Consider the following 15,289-nt stretch of genomic DNA (forward strand, 5'->3'; position numbering starts at 1 on the left):
AGAGGGACAGAGAGAGAGAGGGAAAGAGACTCCATGCTGAGTGCAGGGCCTGATGCTGGGATCCGTGCAGGACCCTGAGATCACGACCTGAGCCGAAACCAAGAGATGGAAGCTCTACCAACTGGGCCACCCAGGCGCCCCTAGACTTTCCTTTAAAACAAGTAAAAGGAGAAGGTCAGAGGGACGACAGGAGCCTACGAAAGTTTCAAAAAGCAAAAATGAAATTATGTGGATAGGGGGCGCCTGCTCCACTGGCCCAGCACAGGTACCAAGGAAAAACAATCTGAAAAGTGCTTTTTTTAAGTGAAAATTAATGATGGAGTCGCTCCTTCCGTGTTCCTCCGAGTAACGGTCAGCCTAGGATTCCAGGGGCAGCTGTCATTTCGCTTTTTCTTCTAACCCTCAGCCCTCCTGGAAAAGTTTACTTTCTGCTGACTAGTCAGAAGAGCAGACTCCCTCCTGAAATGCTCTGCTATCCTGAAAAGCGAAATAAGCTGGGGCGAAACACGGACCCCCTCCCTACAGAGCCTAACACACAAAACTCTCGGCTTTATCGCTTGTGTACTAGCGATACAACAAACCGAGTTCCCCTGCCACGCCCGGGGCGGAAGGGGCGGGGACTAGAAGCGTCATAGGCCAGCGCCGGAAGTTGGGTGAGACATGACCTGGAGCCACAATCCGCCGGAAGTTTTAGAGTACGGAGTTTCTTCGGGCTGCGTGGTTAGGGAGTTGGTGGGTTGTATTTAGACGTGAGTATTTCAACCCAAGCAGCTAAGACCCTCAAGGTTAAAAGGGTCCGGTATGGGACTAGAATTGGGAGAAGCTGGGGATTGAGTAGATGATATTAATCCTTTGCCCTGTTTGGCTTTGGGGGGTTATTCTCCCCTTATTTTCGGTTCGCACGTTCCCGTGTTGAAGGATATAATTTATTGCCTTCCGCTGAATTTTGGAAAAGTAGAACTTGGGGTTAAATGGAAACCGAGCTTTGCCGTCAGATCCCAGTCCCCCTACCTCGTAATAGCTGAATAGCTCTGCGCAAGTTGACTTCTACAAGGCTGGGTTTCTTCATCTGTAATGTAAGAGTAATCGCTCCTAGGATTGTTGTAAAGATTATAGTGAAATAGTAAGTGTAAAGTTATTGTGTCCAGTTGGGGGGTAAGTGCGCAGTACGTTGTGTTTTTCGTCCATTAGCTCTACCCATGGGTTTGAAAAAGTACAGGTTAGGAATTGGGACTTTCTTCGGTTTTCCTGAGAAAAATGAGGCCTGGTTGGATTTGTGAGGAGCCCTTTTGAGATACTCAGTATTTGAGTCTGTGATTTCAGGGGTTATCAATGGACACGCAGAAGGACGTCCAACCTCCAAAGCAGCAGCCAATGATATATATCTGCGGAGGTAAGAATAGAACTTACATAAAGTAGGAGTGTTTTACTTCAGAGTTTTGAAGTAATTACATTTAACTTTGTCTTAAATAACTCTCTCATCTTTAAATTTTATAAAGCAGAATTCTATCAACTGTTTAAAAACAAAAAAAAGAGTTCTCTCATTAAGAATTCATTTTCTATCCAAGAAAAGTGCACTGCCCATAACTCCTTTTTCTTTCCTCCTTAGTATATTGTTGTTAAATAATAAAAGTTCAACTGAGTATATTTTAAAGGTGGAATAGGCTTATTTAATGGATTCATGAATCAGGCAGCATCCTATCTAGCAAGTAGGTAGGAGCTCCAAAGGGCTACAGAAAAAGAAAGGTTTTTAAAGGTAGAGAGGAGTGGAAAAAAGGAAATTATTAGCAAAGAATCCATTGTTTTAGGTAAGATGGCCTTTCTAAGAGGAGGAACAGAAAAGCAGTAAATTCCCTAATGCTGACAAATTCCCATGGTGACTGGTCAGAGGTTACATTTCTGCATGGTTGAAACTGCAGTTAGGTTAAGTGTTAAGCCTTGGTTTACTGGGTTTACTGACTTGGCATCTTAACCTAAATGAGGCTGTTTGGGGCCTGTGGTTTTCTTTTCAGCATGGTCATAGCACCTTACTTTTAAGATTGAGTACATTTTAGTGCTTTGGGTGAAAAATACAGTTAAGATAATTTGCTTTTTTATCCTATTTGCCCTTTAGACACTGAATAAACATGCTTTCTTTTTTAGAATGTCACACAGAAAATGAAATAAAATCCAGGGATCCAATCAGATGCAGAGAATGTGGATACAGAATAATGTACAAGAAAAGGACTAAAAGATGTATCCTTTTAACTTGCTAAATATGAAATAGGTGGACGTGAAGAATAATGCTTGGGTCGTTAGTCAAACACGAATTTCTGGTGTTTAAAAAAAGGTAATAACTTAGACTACCAAAAAAGGGGCTTGATTGGGATTTTCATAATCATTTAATTTTTATGTTCATAATAAAAATTCAGTGTAGAGGCACATATTAAATATCTGAATATTAGTTGATTTTAGTTCTCATAAGTCTGTTTTACAGGATCCGAATTTTACTTATACTCCTTGATTTTGAGTTTATGGACAAACTAAATTATACAGAGAAATAAATACAAATACTGTGTATGAATGCTACTTAATGGATAAAGTAAGGTTTACAAATTAGCCACAAGACTGAAAGTACATTATTACGTGGTAATTAATAGTACAATTAAAATATTTTTTATTTTTATTTTTTTTTTCAATTAAAATATTTTTTAAACTGCTAAGTTACTTTGATAACATTGCTTTAGTGTTTTTTTTGGTGCATTAGTCTTTTGTGTCATTGAAAGGGGACTAATAGAAATTGAAGTCTTTTTTTTTTTCTTTTCATTTCCAAATATCATAGTAAATACTGAGTTCCAATCTACTATACACTGTAGATTAAATAACTAGCTGATTGCAAAGAAAAAGTGACTTGGAAGTGTTAAATCCTTCATACAATTTTTAAATTTTTTTTTGTCCTTAACTCATTTTAATACAGTGGTGGTTTTTGATGCTCGATGAAACATGGAATTTGGAGGATTATCTTCATTTGTACTTGGATTTGCTATTAATGTTATATAGCTTTTGATTAGTGTATATATCTTTATGAATACAAATAGCATTTCATTTTAAAAACTATCTTGTATGTAGATATTTATTTGATAGTTTCTATAAAGAAGTTTTTGTTCAGTTACGTGATTTATCGCCACCTGGATGGCTCAGTCTGGCTTCTGCTCAGGTCACGATCCCAGGGTCCTGGGATAGAGCCCCACATCAGACTCCCTGCTCAGTGGGAAGCCTGCTTCTCCCATTCCCATTACCCCTGCTTATATTCCCTCTCTTTCTCTCTGTTAAATAAATAAATAAAGTCTTTTAAAAAATTACGTGATTTATAACTTTTATTTATATGTGATCTGACACAGAGTGAAAGTTTAAAGTGCTTCCATAAACCACACTTCTAATTAAGGCCTAGAATCTTTTGGGGGCCTTGTTAAAAATGTTTTCTAGGGCCTTGTGAAGGTCTGATTAAGTTCCTTGGAAATTATTGTTTTACATCACCAACTTTGTAAACTCTCCGGTATCATTTTGTATTGAGTATACCAATGTACTTAGCATGCATGCGTTATTTTGAGTTAAATTTTTCATTTTTACTTGATGTAGGCCTTCTGTATTTGTATATAAGGCTTGACTGTAGTTTGAGTCTTGGGTGAGGGGAGAGAAACTTTAATGGTTGCATCTGTAAGGAAAAATCAACTCGCAGTAAAGTGGATGAAGCAGATTATTAAGGCTGGTGCAGTTTCTGAGGTGTAATCAGGAAGGTAAAAAATTCTGCCTTCAGGGTACATAAAAAAATATGTATAGGGACTGGTTTACACTGGCCTATGGATAAATGTTTAAAAGTTTTGCCCTGATCTTAGGGATTTGGATACTCCCATACTCATCCTCCCATCTGTTCCAGGATTCCATCATTATGGGATGTCACCTAACATTCATTTTGAAGATAGGTATATTCCACCTTCACTAATAGCTGTGTGTATCTCTGACATTCAAAAAATTAACTGTGCCATTTTAAAAAAGCACCTGTATTTCTATTACCATCCTTGAATACTAAGTTCTATAAATGTTTTAAGTGCTATACAAAGTACTACCATGCTCAGATTTTTCAGAGTGCTTCCTAGGTCCCGGTTTTCCTTTAGCCATACCTTTCAAACTTCTGTAATTCTGCTCTGTTTCTTCTTGACCTTGTCTTTTTCAGACAAAAGAGTCCCAATAAATATGACAGTCCCCTAAACAAATCCTAACACTTGGGATGACATATTGCTCTTAGCTGTTTTGATTTTATCATAGGTCTTTTATGTATCATTAGTTTAATTGAATATTATTATTTGGTTAACTAGACAGTGGTTTAGTGGGAAAAGTATTACCACTGGAACTCAAGACCAGCATTTCAACCAGTCACTTCTTTGTGTCCCTTTCATCTATAAAAATGGAAGTGATTTTACCTCTTGCCTACCTGGACAATTTTAATGGGAAAAAAGGTAAAATAGATATAAAATTGCTTTAAAAGATTTGGGGGGTGCCTGGGTGGCATAGTTAGTTAAGCATCCAACTCTTAGTTTCAGTTCAGGTCATGATCTCAGGGTTGTGGGATCAAGCCCAGTGTCGAGCTCTGCACTGAGCACAGAGGCGCTCTCCCTCTGTCCCTCCCCTCCTTTCTCTCTTTCAAAAACAAATAACAGCAGATCTTTAAAAAAAAGAAAGACTTTCAAATAGTCTTGTATAAGTATAAATATCAGTAAATCTGAGCTTAAAGTTAACACGTAACTTGTCCCCCGCTTAAAATGTTTACCAATGACTATGGACATGCATGTCCATGAGGAAAGCATGGAAATTGAATCAAATCCAGCCCTGCTTCTCAGTGACTAGCCAGTTCACTTAACGTAAGCTTCATGGTCAATGTGGAGGAATTTATGATGGTCAATATGGTGCTTTGTGGCTCTGAAGTTAATCTTCAGAGATTAAAGTTGTGAAAAATGTGAAAACAGTAGCTGAAATCAGAAATGGCCAGTCTTGGGGCTCCTTGTTGGCATAGTCAGTCAAGCATTGGATTCTTGATTTTGGCTCAGGTCATGAACCCAGGGTTGTGAGGTGAGAGTTCTCTCTCTCCTCCCTCTGCACATCTCACCCCACCCCACCCTGTGTTTGTCTCTCTCCAAAAAACCCCACAAAAGACAAAACAAACAAACAAAAAATAGTCTCAGGAGTGTCTGCCTGGCTCAGTCAGTAGAGCGTGCAACTCTTGATCCTCAACAGTTGTGAATTCAAGTTCCATGTTGGGTGTACATATTACTTAGAAATCTTTAAAAAAAAAAAAAGCCATTCATAAGACTATAAGTCGAGAAGGTATAAGCTGAGAATATGTAAAAACAAGTTTCCTCCTCACATACACAAATGTGTGGACATCTCCACACTTCCTAGAATAAGTTCTGTGTAGAAAATTAGGAGGGAGTGGTTATTTGAGCAGAAGGCTGAAGGATGAGAAGGAGCCTGACATAGTAAGACAAGGGGAAGGAGCATTCCTGAAATTGAGGAAATAGCCAGTGTGATGTCTCAGGGGTGAAAAAAGCAAACTTGCCTTGTTCCCACTTTAGAATGAAGCCCATGTGACTCCAACTTTGAGGTAGGCAGAGGCCTGCTTATTTATGGTCTCATGATGGGAGTAAACAGGAATATAACACGATTTAAGACAAGATTACTTGAGCTGTTCTGTGAGAATGGGTAACGTAGGGATGGATGGATGGGGAAGCCAGTTAAGGACCACCTACAGTAGTTCAGGATAAGGATTATGGCAGGCCAGAGTGATAGCAATAGAGGGACTAAGTAGTGGCTGGCGTAAGATAACATTTTGAAGTTGAGCTAATGGGACTTAGTGGTGGCTTGGCTAATATTTTAAGAGCCCAGTAAACAGTACAGACTTCGGTGAAAGGCTTTGGTTTCAAATATCCAGTGTCCTTTGTTAACAGTGTGTGACTTCACCAGGGTACACTTTCCTCATTTATAAGGTAGGCAGGAAATAATAGCACTTACCTCACAGGTTAGTTGCAAAATAAAATGAATCCGTAAAAACTCTTAGCCTAATCAATGTTAATTATTATCACCATTGCTGTATTATTATTTTCCACACAAGATTAGTTTGAAGATTAGTGTCCCAGCTACTAGGCTTGCTGCCTCCATACTCTTCAGATTGCTCTTTCTGAAACACGTTGTAGATACTCTGAACGTTTAATTATAGTTCTATAATTAAATAGGAGTAGTTATCAATTTATTTGCGGGTGGTGTAACAATCCAGAACAGTAACGGCGTTTTAACTCGGTCGGAAACGAACGCTAAGGAGAAAGGGGCCTCTCCCACTTGGACTCCTTTCGTGGCCTAAATGGTCGGCTGTGTAGGAGGCTGGGCTGTGAGGCCTATCGGCGAGGTAGCTGGTCGAGGCCAGCCAATCATCCGCAGAGGCTCTGGTCCCGCCCCCGGCGGTCGGTCTCTGGCGGGTGGGGGCTCAGGCGGGGCGACACGCCCCAGCTGCGCACCTGCGGCTCGGGTGGTAAATTGTGCCCGGGCGGCATCCTCTGCGTGGCGTCTGCGAACCAGGTGAGTACCTGCCGGCCAGGAGTAAGTTACATCTTCCGTCGCAGTTCCCTTCGGAACTGGGGTGAAAGGCGGGCCCCTAAAAGCAAATGCACGGTCGGAATCGACTGAGGGAGCGGGTTATGGGATGAATAAACGGGGGGCTTTAGTTTACTGTGGCAGAGGGTAGCGGATGTTGGGACAGGGTCGCAACATGGGGGTTGCCGGGGTCCGCCGACGGCGACCAGTCCTGGAGACCAAAGCTGGGGAGTGGGGAGCAATTTCAGAGGGTCCCAAAGTGCCCCCCGACAGTTGGGTTGACTGTAGAACTCTGGGTTCGCGGCCGCACCCAACCCCCCAACCCCCCAGCCGCTCCCGGCGGTGCTGTACACAGAAACCGTTGCTAGGGCAAAGGGAACCGTTTCCTTTCGATTTCGGCCTGCAGGGGGCGCTGGATAGAAAGTTCCCTAGTGGAGGAAAACAGGTTTTCGTGTTAATTAACCATCTCATTTTCCGATGGAGGTGCTTCTGTCAGCCGATTAGGGAATATGGGAAATGGATGTGGATCAGATGATCGAGAAGAGATTAAATCCAACTAGAATCAAAGCTTTTCCTACTCAAAGAAATTCCAACCGGATGTGGGAGGGTTCTAAGGAGAGCAAATGAACTGTTGTATGACTCGTTTTTTAGAACTTGAAAGTTAACATTTAGTAGTCTTGAAATGTGCATCTTACCAGGAAAAGCAAAACAAACATGGAAGTCTCAAAAAGCATTTTCAGAGAAATGTTAAAACCGTGTGCAGAATGAAATTCATTTGCTTAGATAAGAGATGGCTCTCATTTAAAATGTTTTTCACTGTATTTTATTCAATTCGTGTAATCTCAGCGGTTGCAAGACAAATTCGAGATCATCTATTTTAATCCCATTGGATGCTTAAGTTCTTCCATCAAAGATCCGTCAACTCTTTAGAAAAATTCTAGTGCAACCCATTCTGTTCTGGGCAGCATCAGTAATTTAAAAGTTCTTCATGTTGCTTTCCATAGTTTCTACTCTTAAGTCTATCCTTGTAATGAATGTATCATTTATCATTCTGGGCCCTGCCAGTATAGCATGAAAACCACAATCTCGTTTATTCACTGGATCTCATCTTAAAGCTGATGTCTTCTGTGTTCTATGCCCAGTTAAAGCTAGCAGGAATATGGAGGAGAAGCTGACACCAATCCTCCTCTCTCTCTCTCTCTCTCTCTCTCTCTTTTTTTTTTTTTTTTGCAGAAATCTGATGTATGACTGAATCCCAGAGAGTGGCATGCTGAAGGAAATACTTTTGGCCAATTAGGCCCATTGCTACTTCTTGTTTTAAAATTTATAACCCAATATGTTTTACTGCAGTGGTTTTTGAAACACTTTTGACAGTGACTCATGATGAGAAATATATTTTGCAACATGTGCATTTATATTCACACATTTGTCATTTGTTTGTATAGACACGACATAAAAGTTTTTACAAAACAGTATTCACAGTATGTGAAGTAGTCAGATTTTTGTGTTGCTGTTCTAGAGTGTATCTCATTAAAAAACAATGCTAATTGCAGCTCACTCATTTCAGGGGTTGCCACCCATAATTTGAAAAGTCTGGGTATGATGGCAAAGTGTGTGGGCTCTGCAGTTTCCTTCTGAGATTCAAATCCTCAGTCACTACTTAAGCAAGTTACTTAAACACAAACATTTCCCTTTTTGTAAAATGGGAGTAATTATTAATTCCCTTCATGAGAGGTTTGAAGATTATGTGAGATAATAATCCATGGCACACAATAATTTAGCTCCATAACTGGTAACTCTTATTACTGCTCTCTGCTTAAAATAAAACCTACCTGATATAGTAGTGGAAAGATTAAATGAAGTAATACATGTAAAATTCTTAGGGTGATGCCCAGCACACATTAAGAACTGTGTAATTATCTGTCGGTGGTGTTACTACCATCATCGTTAGCAGCAGTATCACTAAAGCGAAACAGTCTGAGGCCCTCTTATTTCCAATTCACTCCAGCAAGTGTTTCTTAAGGGTATAAGGCACTACTTTGTTAGCCCTGAATATATGACAATGAATAAAGTGAGATCTCACAATCTAGAAGGGAAGACAAAAATACATAATTAAAATATATGTTATGAGAAAGGTATGGCAGTGTCTTGCTGGAGTGGGTTGCAGGGAATGACAAAGAGGGTGATGTAAAGGACAAAGGATATTATTTATGTTTGTGCTGAATCACAGCATGTTTGGGGTGAGAACAAACAGCTGAAGCAGAAGTCATTGAAATCAACTTTGAAAGCTATCTTAAAAGGCAGTTTGAGCACCTAAGGGGATCAGAATATGCCATCCCCAAATAAGCCATTTAGGCATAAAGATAAATCAAACTGAAAACAAACAACAGGAAGAATTCTCACCTTCTCCCTTTCTGCTTAATAGCAGGGCATAAATTTCCCTTTGTAAAGGTGTCCCTCTTCCCCTTCTCTCCTACCAGGAGGAGAACAATCCACATCATAGTACACAGAACTGGGATAAGGCTACAAAAACAAATCTTAATAAGGAAACCATTATCTTTCATTAGTTTCTCCCATATATTTACCTTCTCCTAAAAGCCAAACCCCCTTTTCCTTTGTCTAATCACTTATCCACAACTTACCACCCTTTTTTAAAACGGCATATAGGCTCCCAAACCTAGAGGTTTCTTTGGGTTTTCATTTTTCTACGAAGCCCTGCCCCTCCATGCGTTAAGTATATGAAATAAACATTTTTCTCCTGTTAATGTGTTTTTATCAGTTTAACTGGGGAGTCTCAGACACTGAACCTAAATGAGTAGAGGAAAAGTGTTTTCCTATTCTGTAGTGCCACAATGTGCTTTGTGTTCCAATTTTGCTTAAGTGGAGATTGAGGTAATCTAAGTATGATACTTAGTAATTTAGTTCCATGACTGATAACTGTTTTTATCAAGGAGAGAGAGTTAAAAATGTGTAGACTTCTTCCTTAGAGAAAACACACCTCCTTTTACATAGAAAAAAAAAAGTAAATGTTATAGAAATGCCTAGATGCTTCCTATTATTTAGTTTTAAGTATTACTATACATATTTGCTTCATAACTATTTTCCTATACTACATTTCAGCCATGACTACCAACGATTATCCATCATTATGGGGCTTTGGAACAACAAAAACATTTAAAATTCCTGTGGAACATTTGGATTTTAAGTACATTGAAAAATGTTCAGATGTTAAACACTTGGAAAAAATTCTTTATGTGCTCAGGTAAGCATTCAAAAATCCTTTTATGTTTCAGTATGCCAATTACATTGTTGCCTTCTGAAAACTGGTACTCTTAGAAATGTTACAGAACATTTTCACACATTGAGATTGTTGAGGTTTTTGTTTTGTTTTGTTTTCCCCACGTTAGGTTCCAAAATAGTTGTTTTGATCCCGTGGTTAGTTTAGAAGGTCCTGGCTAGGTCTACTCCCAGCTTGCCGCTTAAGGCTCATCAGTATGCAAGAGGACATTTTTTTCTTGCTTCCTCCACATTTCCTAGGAAAAGATAAAGTAGCCATGAGAGTAGCCATTAGGAAATAAGATTAGCTCACCATGCTACAGTTGATAAAGATCTTTGGTTCTCCTGCCACCCCGTACCACCTGCCAACGAGGATGGTGACTTCCTGAGAGCTGGTGGGGAGGCCTGGAGGTGGGACCAGAAAGCAGGGAATCCTGACCTTCTCGGGGTAAGGGCACCACGGTGGTGATTGTCAAACTTTATATGGTTGTTTAAAATGCAGATTTGAGGGTCCCATTCCCAGGGACCCTGCTTCAGGAAACCTGGGGGTGGGGCCCACTCGTTTTTAACAAGTGCCTGGCTGACTGACATGCAGATGGCCAAGGGAGCCCACTTCAGGCAGCACTGGTCTGGGGCCCCCCAGCGGGTACCCCCCATTTGGGATGTCCCGAGGGGTTTTCATTTGGAGAGTAGTCTGTTACTGTGAAAGCCCTTGTGGAGCATGAATCCCTCCCCCCGCATCAGTAGTGCTGCTTCTGTTTGATGGTGGTTCTCTGTTTCCTTCCCTCTGACCCCCTTCCTCATCACTGTGTCCTCTCCTTTTTCTCTCTCATCACCTTCAGCCTCCTGTCCTCCCTCAGCATCCCCGCTGGTGCCCAGACACAGTCGATGTTACAACCTCCTCATTTCCGAAACAGAGAGGGAGACACGTATTTTTCCTTTTCCTTTTCTCAGCAGTCGAAAAACATTTTCTTTTATGTGTGGCCAACTGGTAAAGAAAATGAGCAGTTTATGTGATCGAAGAGTTTGCAAGCCCCACACTGTTGGTCTAAGAAATTCTGTGAAGAACTTAATTCACTTATATAGGATTGATTCAGAATTTACTTATTTTTAAAGGTTTTATTTATTTGGGGCACCTAGGTGGCTTAGTGGGTTAAAGCCTCTACCTTCAGCTCAGGTCATGATCCCAGGTCCTGGGATTTGAGCCCCACATCGGGCTCTCTGCTCAACAGGGAGACTGCTTCCCTTCCTCTCTCTCTCCGCCTGCCTCTCTGTGTACTTGTGATCTCCGTCTGTCAAATAAATAAAATCTTTTTTAAAAATCTTTTTTAAAAATATTTTTTTAAAAAAGATTTTATTTATTTGAGCTAGAGAGTGAGAGAGATCACAAGTGGAAGGCAGAGGGAGAGGAGATACAGGTCCCCGCTGAGCAGGGAGCCGGCCATGGGACTCCATCCTAGGACTTTGGGACCATGGCCTGAGTCGAAGGCACACGTTTAACCAACTGAGCCACCCAGGCATCCCCAGAATTTATTTTTAAGAAAAATTTATTTGAAAATGGGAATTTTTTTCTATTTTTCTAAAAATTTAAAGGTAAACAGATCTATAACAGAAGGGGAAAAGATTGATTTTCCTTCAAGAAAAAAAAAAAAAGAACAGAGTTCTCCTTACAACTCTCTAGGAATGAATTCTGTTCCTTGAGTGGTTGAATTTGGAGGCTTGCTGTTCTGAACCACTCCTCTGCCATTTTCTTCCTATCCCTTTGTGGGGAAAAAAGGAGCTACAAACTCCTCCTTGGGAAGAACATCCAGTCTCACTTTCCGCCTGTCTCTAATATTGAATTTTCATTTATAAGTTAAAAATTACCTTGTGTAACAAAATGAACACATGTTAAAGGAGAGAAAATGTCATTTACTCATCTTTCCAAAGTGTGTGATGGAAGCTAGTGTTTTTGGAGCTCCATTTTTTCCTTCACTGCTTCACTCCATAAATTAACGGCTAAAAATGAAGGTTGTGCTGGTTGAGGAAGGGAATTGGGACGCCCCACACAGCCCAGCCTCCCTCCCAGTGCAGGGGCAGCCCTGGACAGCTCCGCAGAGCCCCTCTGCTCCAGGGAGCCCAGCCTGCAAATGTACATGGGCTCTAAAGAAAGTGGTGACTCCAAAGTTCTGAATTTTTTTAAAGGTCTGGTGAGGAAGGATATTATCCTGAACTTACGGAATTCTGTGAAAATCGTCTTAAAGGCTTGGCTCCTGAAAGTAGAGCTTTGAGGAAAGATAAACCTGCAGCAACAGCGGCCAGTTTTACAGCAGAAGAATGGGAAAAAATTGACGGCGATATAAAGGTATAGAGTGACCCTGGTTTTTGTGACATTCTCATGTTGTATCTGTGTCTCCTTCACTTTTCTAAAATCCTAGGCTTCTTTCCTTTCTGTCAGTGAAGGGCTTTTAGTGGTAATCACTTAGGTAGTATTGGTTCCTTCTCAAACCCAGAATAATATGAATGTGTATGTTTGTGTCCGGACATCCACGTGCGTATTTTAAATGACTTTCCTATCAAAGAAAGGTAATTCGCTCAGCTTTTATAAATTGTGCTATAAAAACATACTGGTTCGTAATTTCTTTTATACCACACTGGTTATTTCCTCGGCATAAATTAATGGAAGTTAAGTTGCTTGATCAAAGGATGTGAATAATTCAGAAGCTGTTGAAACACAGTACCATGTTCTCAGAAAAGTTGTACCTTTGTTCTCTTTTCACCAGCAATATATAGGAGTACCCATTTAAGGTATTCTTCATTGGATGCTATAATCATTTTAAAGGTTTTATTTATTCGAGAGAGAGTGTGCGTGCCTGCATGCGCAAACATGAGTCGGGGTGGGGGTTGGAGAGGAAGAGGGAGAAGCAGATTCTGGGCTGAGCAGGAAGCCCAATGCAGGGCTCCATCTCAGGATGGTGGGATCATGACCTCAGCTGAAGGAAGACACTCACCTGATTAAGCCACCCTATAATTATTTTTTTAAAAAGATTTTATTTATTTATTTGACAGAGATCACAAGTAGGCAGAGAGGCAGGCGGGGGGGGGGGGGAGTGGGGGAAGCAGGCTCCCCCACCAAGCAGGGAGCCCAATGTGGGGCTTGATCCCAGGACACCAGGATCATGACCTGAGCCGAAAGCAGAGGTTTTAACCCACTGAGCTACCCAGGCACCCTCTATAATCATTTTTTAATCAATTAAATAATTGAAAAACTTATGTATTTGTTTGATTAATTTTTTCTTTTTAAGATTTTATTTATTTGACAGAGAAAGAGCCCAAGTAGGAAGAGGGGCAGGCAGAGACGGGGGGGAAGCAGGCTCCCCACTGAACAGAGCCCGACTTGGGGCTCGATCCTAGGACCCCAAGATCATGACCCAAATCAAAGGCAGAGGCTCAACCCTCTGAACCACCCAGGCGCCCTACAACATTAAATTTTTCTGTTCATAAGTTGAATTTCTTTTGTTAATGGCCTGTATCTTCAGTGATTTCTTTCAATCTGCTTTATTAAAGCATAATTTACATTCAAATAAAAATTTAATGGCCTACATTTCACTGAGTTTAGACACCTGTCTGTGCTCTAAAACATTTCTATTACTCTGAAAAATTTCCTTATGCCCTGTGCAGTCAGTGCTGACCCCATATCCTGGTCCCTGGTAACCCCGAACTGCTTTCTACCATTATGGGTTTGTGTTTTTGAGACTTTTCTATAAATACAGTCAAACGGTATACGGTCTTTTTGTGTTTTCTTTCACTTAGCATCATGCTTTTGAGATGTGTCATTGTTGTTGCATGTCCATAGTTTGTTTCTTTTAATTGCTGAGTAGTAGTGAATTGTATGGATATCTCAGTTTATCCACTTACCAGTTGATGAACAAAATGGCATTCCTGCCAGTAATGGATAAAAATTCTTGTTGCTCTGCATCTTGGTTCACACTAAGTACTGCCAGTTTTGTTAATTTCAGCTGTTCTGTTGGGTATGCAGTGGTATCTCATCATGGCTTTAATTGCCGTTTCTCTAATGACTAACTTTGCTGAGTGTCTTTTCATGTGCTTATTTCCCTTCCATATATCCTCTTTTGTGAGAAGTCTTTAAATACTTGGCCCATTAAAAAAAATTTGTTGGAGTATTTTGTTCTTATTGAGTTGTAAAATACATGTCTTTCATACATGTCTTTCATTAGATACATCTTTCGCAAATATTTTTGCAAAAAATATTTTGGGGATTGCCTTTTCATTTTTTTTTTACAGTGACTTTGGAAGAATAAAGGTGTTAAATTTTGATGAAATCAATTTTTCTTTCACAGTGTGTGCTGTGTGTCCTATTTGGGAAGCCTTTGTCTAATCCCAGATCTGCAGGTTTCTTCATATGATTTAGGAAGTTTCTAATTTTAACTCTTACATTTAGGTCTAGGATCTGTTTTAATTTTGAGGTACACACACACACACACACACACATAATATAGATATCCAAGGTTTCAGGTACCACTTAATGAAAGATTATCCTTTCCCCATTGAACTTATTGGTATAATCATCAAAAATCAATTGGCCATGTATGTATGGGTCTATTTCTGGACTCTCTATTCTCTTTCGTTAATCTAAATGTGTCTTTTCCTCCAGTACCTCATTCTCTTGATTATGGTTAAGTCTTTTTTTTTTTTTTTTTAAAGATTTTATTTATTTATTTGTCATAGAGAGAGAAGCTAGAGCAAGCACAGGCAGACAGAGTGGCAGGCAGAGGCAGAGGGAGAAGCAGGCTCCCCGCCAAGCAAGGAGCCCGATGTGGGACTCGATCCCAGGACGCTGGGATCATGACCTGAGCCGAAGGCAGCCGCTTAACCAACTGAGCCACCCAGGCGTCCCTGGTTAAGTCTTAAAATCAGATTGAAAAAGTCCTCCAACTTTGTTTCCCTTTTTCATAGTTGTTTTGGCTATTCTAGGTCCTTTGCTTGATAGTTGTTACAAAATAACTGCTTGTCTTTGGGTTGGGATTGTGTTGAATTTATGGATCAATTTCAAAATAACTGACATCTTAACGATAGTGAAATTTCTGATTCATGGACTTTTGTATGTTTTCTGTTCATTTAAGTCTTCTGTAGTTTTTTGTGCCAGTGTCTTGTAATTTTCAGTGTGCAGTTCTTGCATATTTTTGTTTAATTTATTCCTAAGTATTTAATATATTTTATGCTATTGTAAAAGTTAATGTTTTTTAATTTCATTTATTTTTGCTCATTCTGAGTCACCCTAACTATGAAATTTTATGTATGTATGTATGTATTTATTTTTGGTGTGGTAAAATACATACCACATAAAATTTACCATCTTAGCCATTTAAAAATTTTTTAAAAATTTTTTATA

The 15,289-nt window shown here is 40.0% G+C and overlaps 3 protein-coding genes across 5 annotated transcripts in view; 2 read left to right on the forward strand and 1 right to left on the reverse strand.

Annotated features, from left to right (window-relative positions):
• The window catches only part of FBXO43 (F-box protein 43), a 36,256-nt gene extending 30,161 nt beyond the window's left edge, over positions 1-6,095 (reverse strand). Inside the window, exon 1 of the mRNA XM_032316036.1 lies at positions 6,046-6,095. The gene's annotated coding sequence lies outside the window, so the exon portion shown is untranslated. The remainder of the gene's footprint in view (positions 1-6,045) is intronic.
• Positions 625-3,226, forward strand: POLR2K (RNA polymerase II subunit K). Its single transcript, XM_032316048.1, has 4 exons — positions 625-749; positions 1,324-1,393; positions 2,143-2,235; positions 2,957-3,226. The coding sequence occupies exons 2-4, from the start codon at positions 1,333-1,335 to the stop codon at positions 2,977-2,979; spliced, it is 177 nt and encodes a 58-aa protein (XP_032171939.1). The 5' UTR covers positions 625-749; positions 1,324-1,332; the 3' UTR covers positions 2,980-3,226.
• Positions 6,096-6,416: 321 nt separating the features above from the next.
• Positions 6,417-15,289, forward strand: part of SPAG1 (sperm associated antigen 1) — a 68,384-nt gene continuing 59,511 nt past the window's right edge. Inside the window, exons 1-4 of one of the 3 annotated variants that reach the window (XM_032316027.1) lie at positions 6,417-6,606; positions 9,742-9,883; positions 10,740-10,817; positions 12,082-12,241. In XM_032316027.1, coding sequence (XP_032171918.1) covers positions 9,744-9,883; positions 10,740-10,817; positions 12,082-12,241 — 378 coding nt within the window. In that variant the 5' untranslated portion in view covers positions 6,417-6,606; positions 9,742-9,743. Of the gene's footprint in view, positions 6,607-7,023; positions 7,235-9,739; positions 9,884-10,739; positions 10,818-12,081; positions 12,242-15,289 lie in introns of those variants that run through there. The other 2 variants (XM_032316028.1, XM_032316029.1) reach the window with 2 other exon arrangements.

Source organism: Mustela erminea, chromosome 16, assembly GCF_009829155.1.
Source record: "Mustela erminea isolate mMusErm1 chromosome 16, mMusErm1.Pri, whole genome shotgun sequence".
In the NCBI taxonomy this organism is placed as follows: Eukaryota; Metazoa; Chordata; class Mammalia; order Carnivora; family Mustelidae; genus Mustela; species Mustela erminea.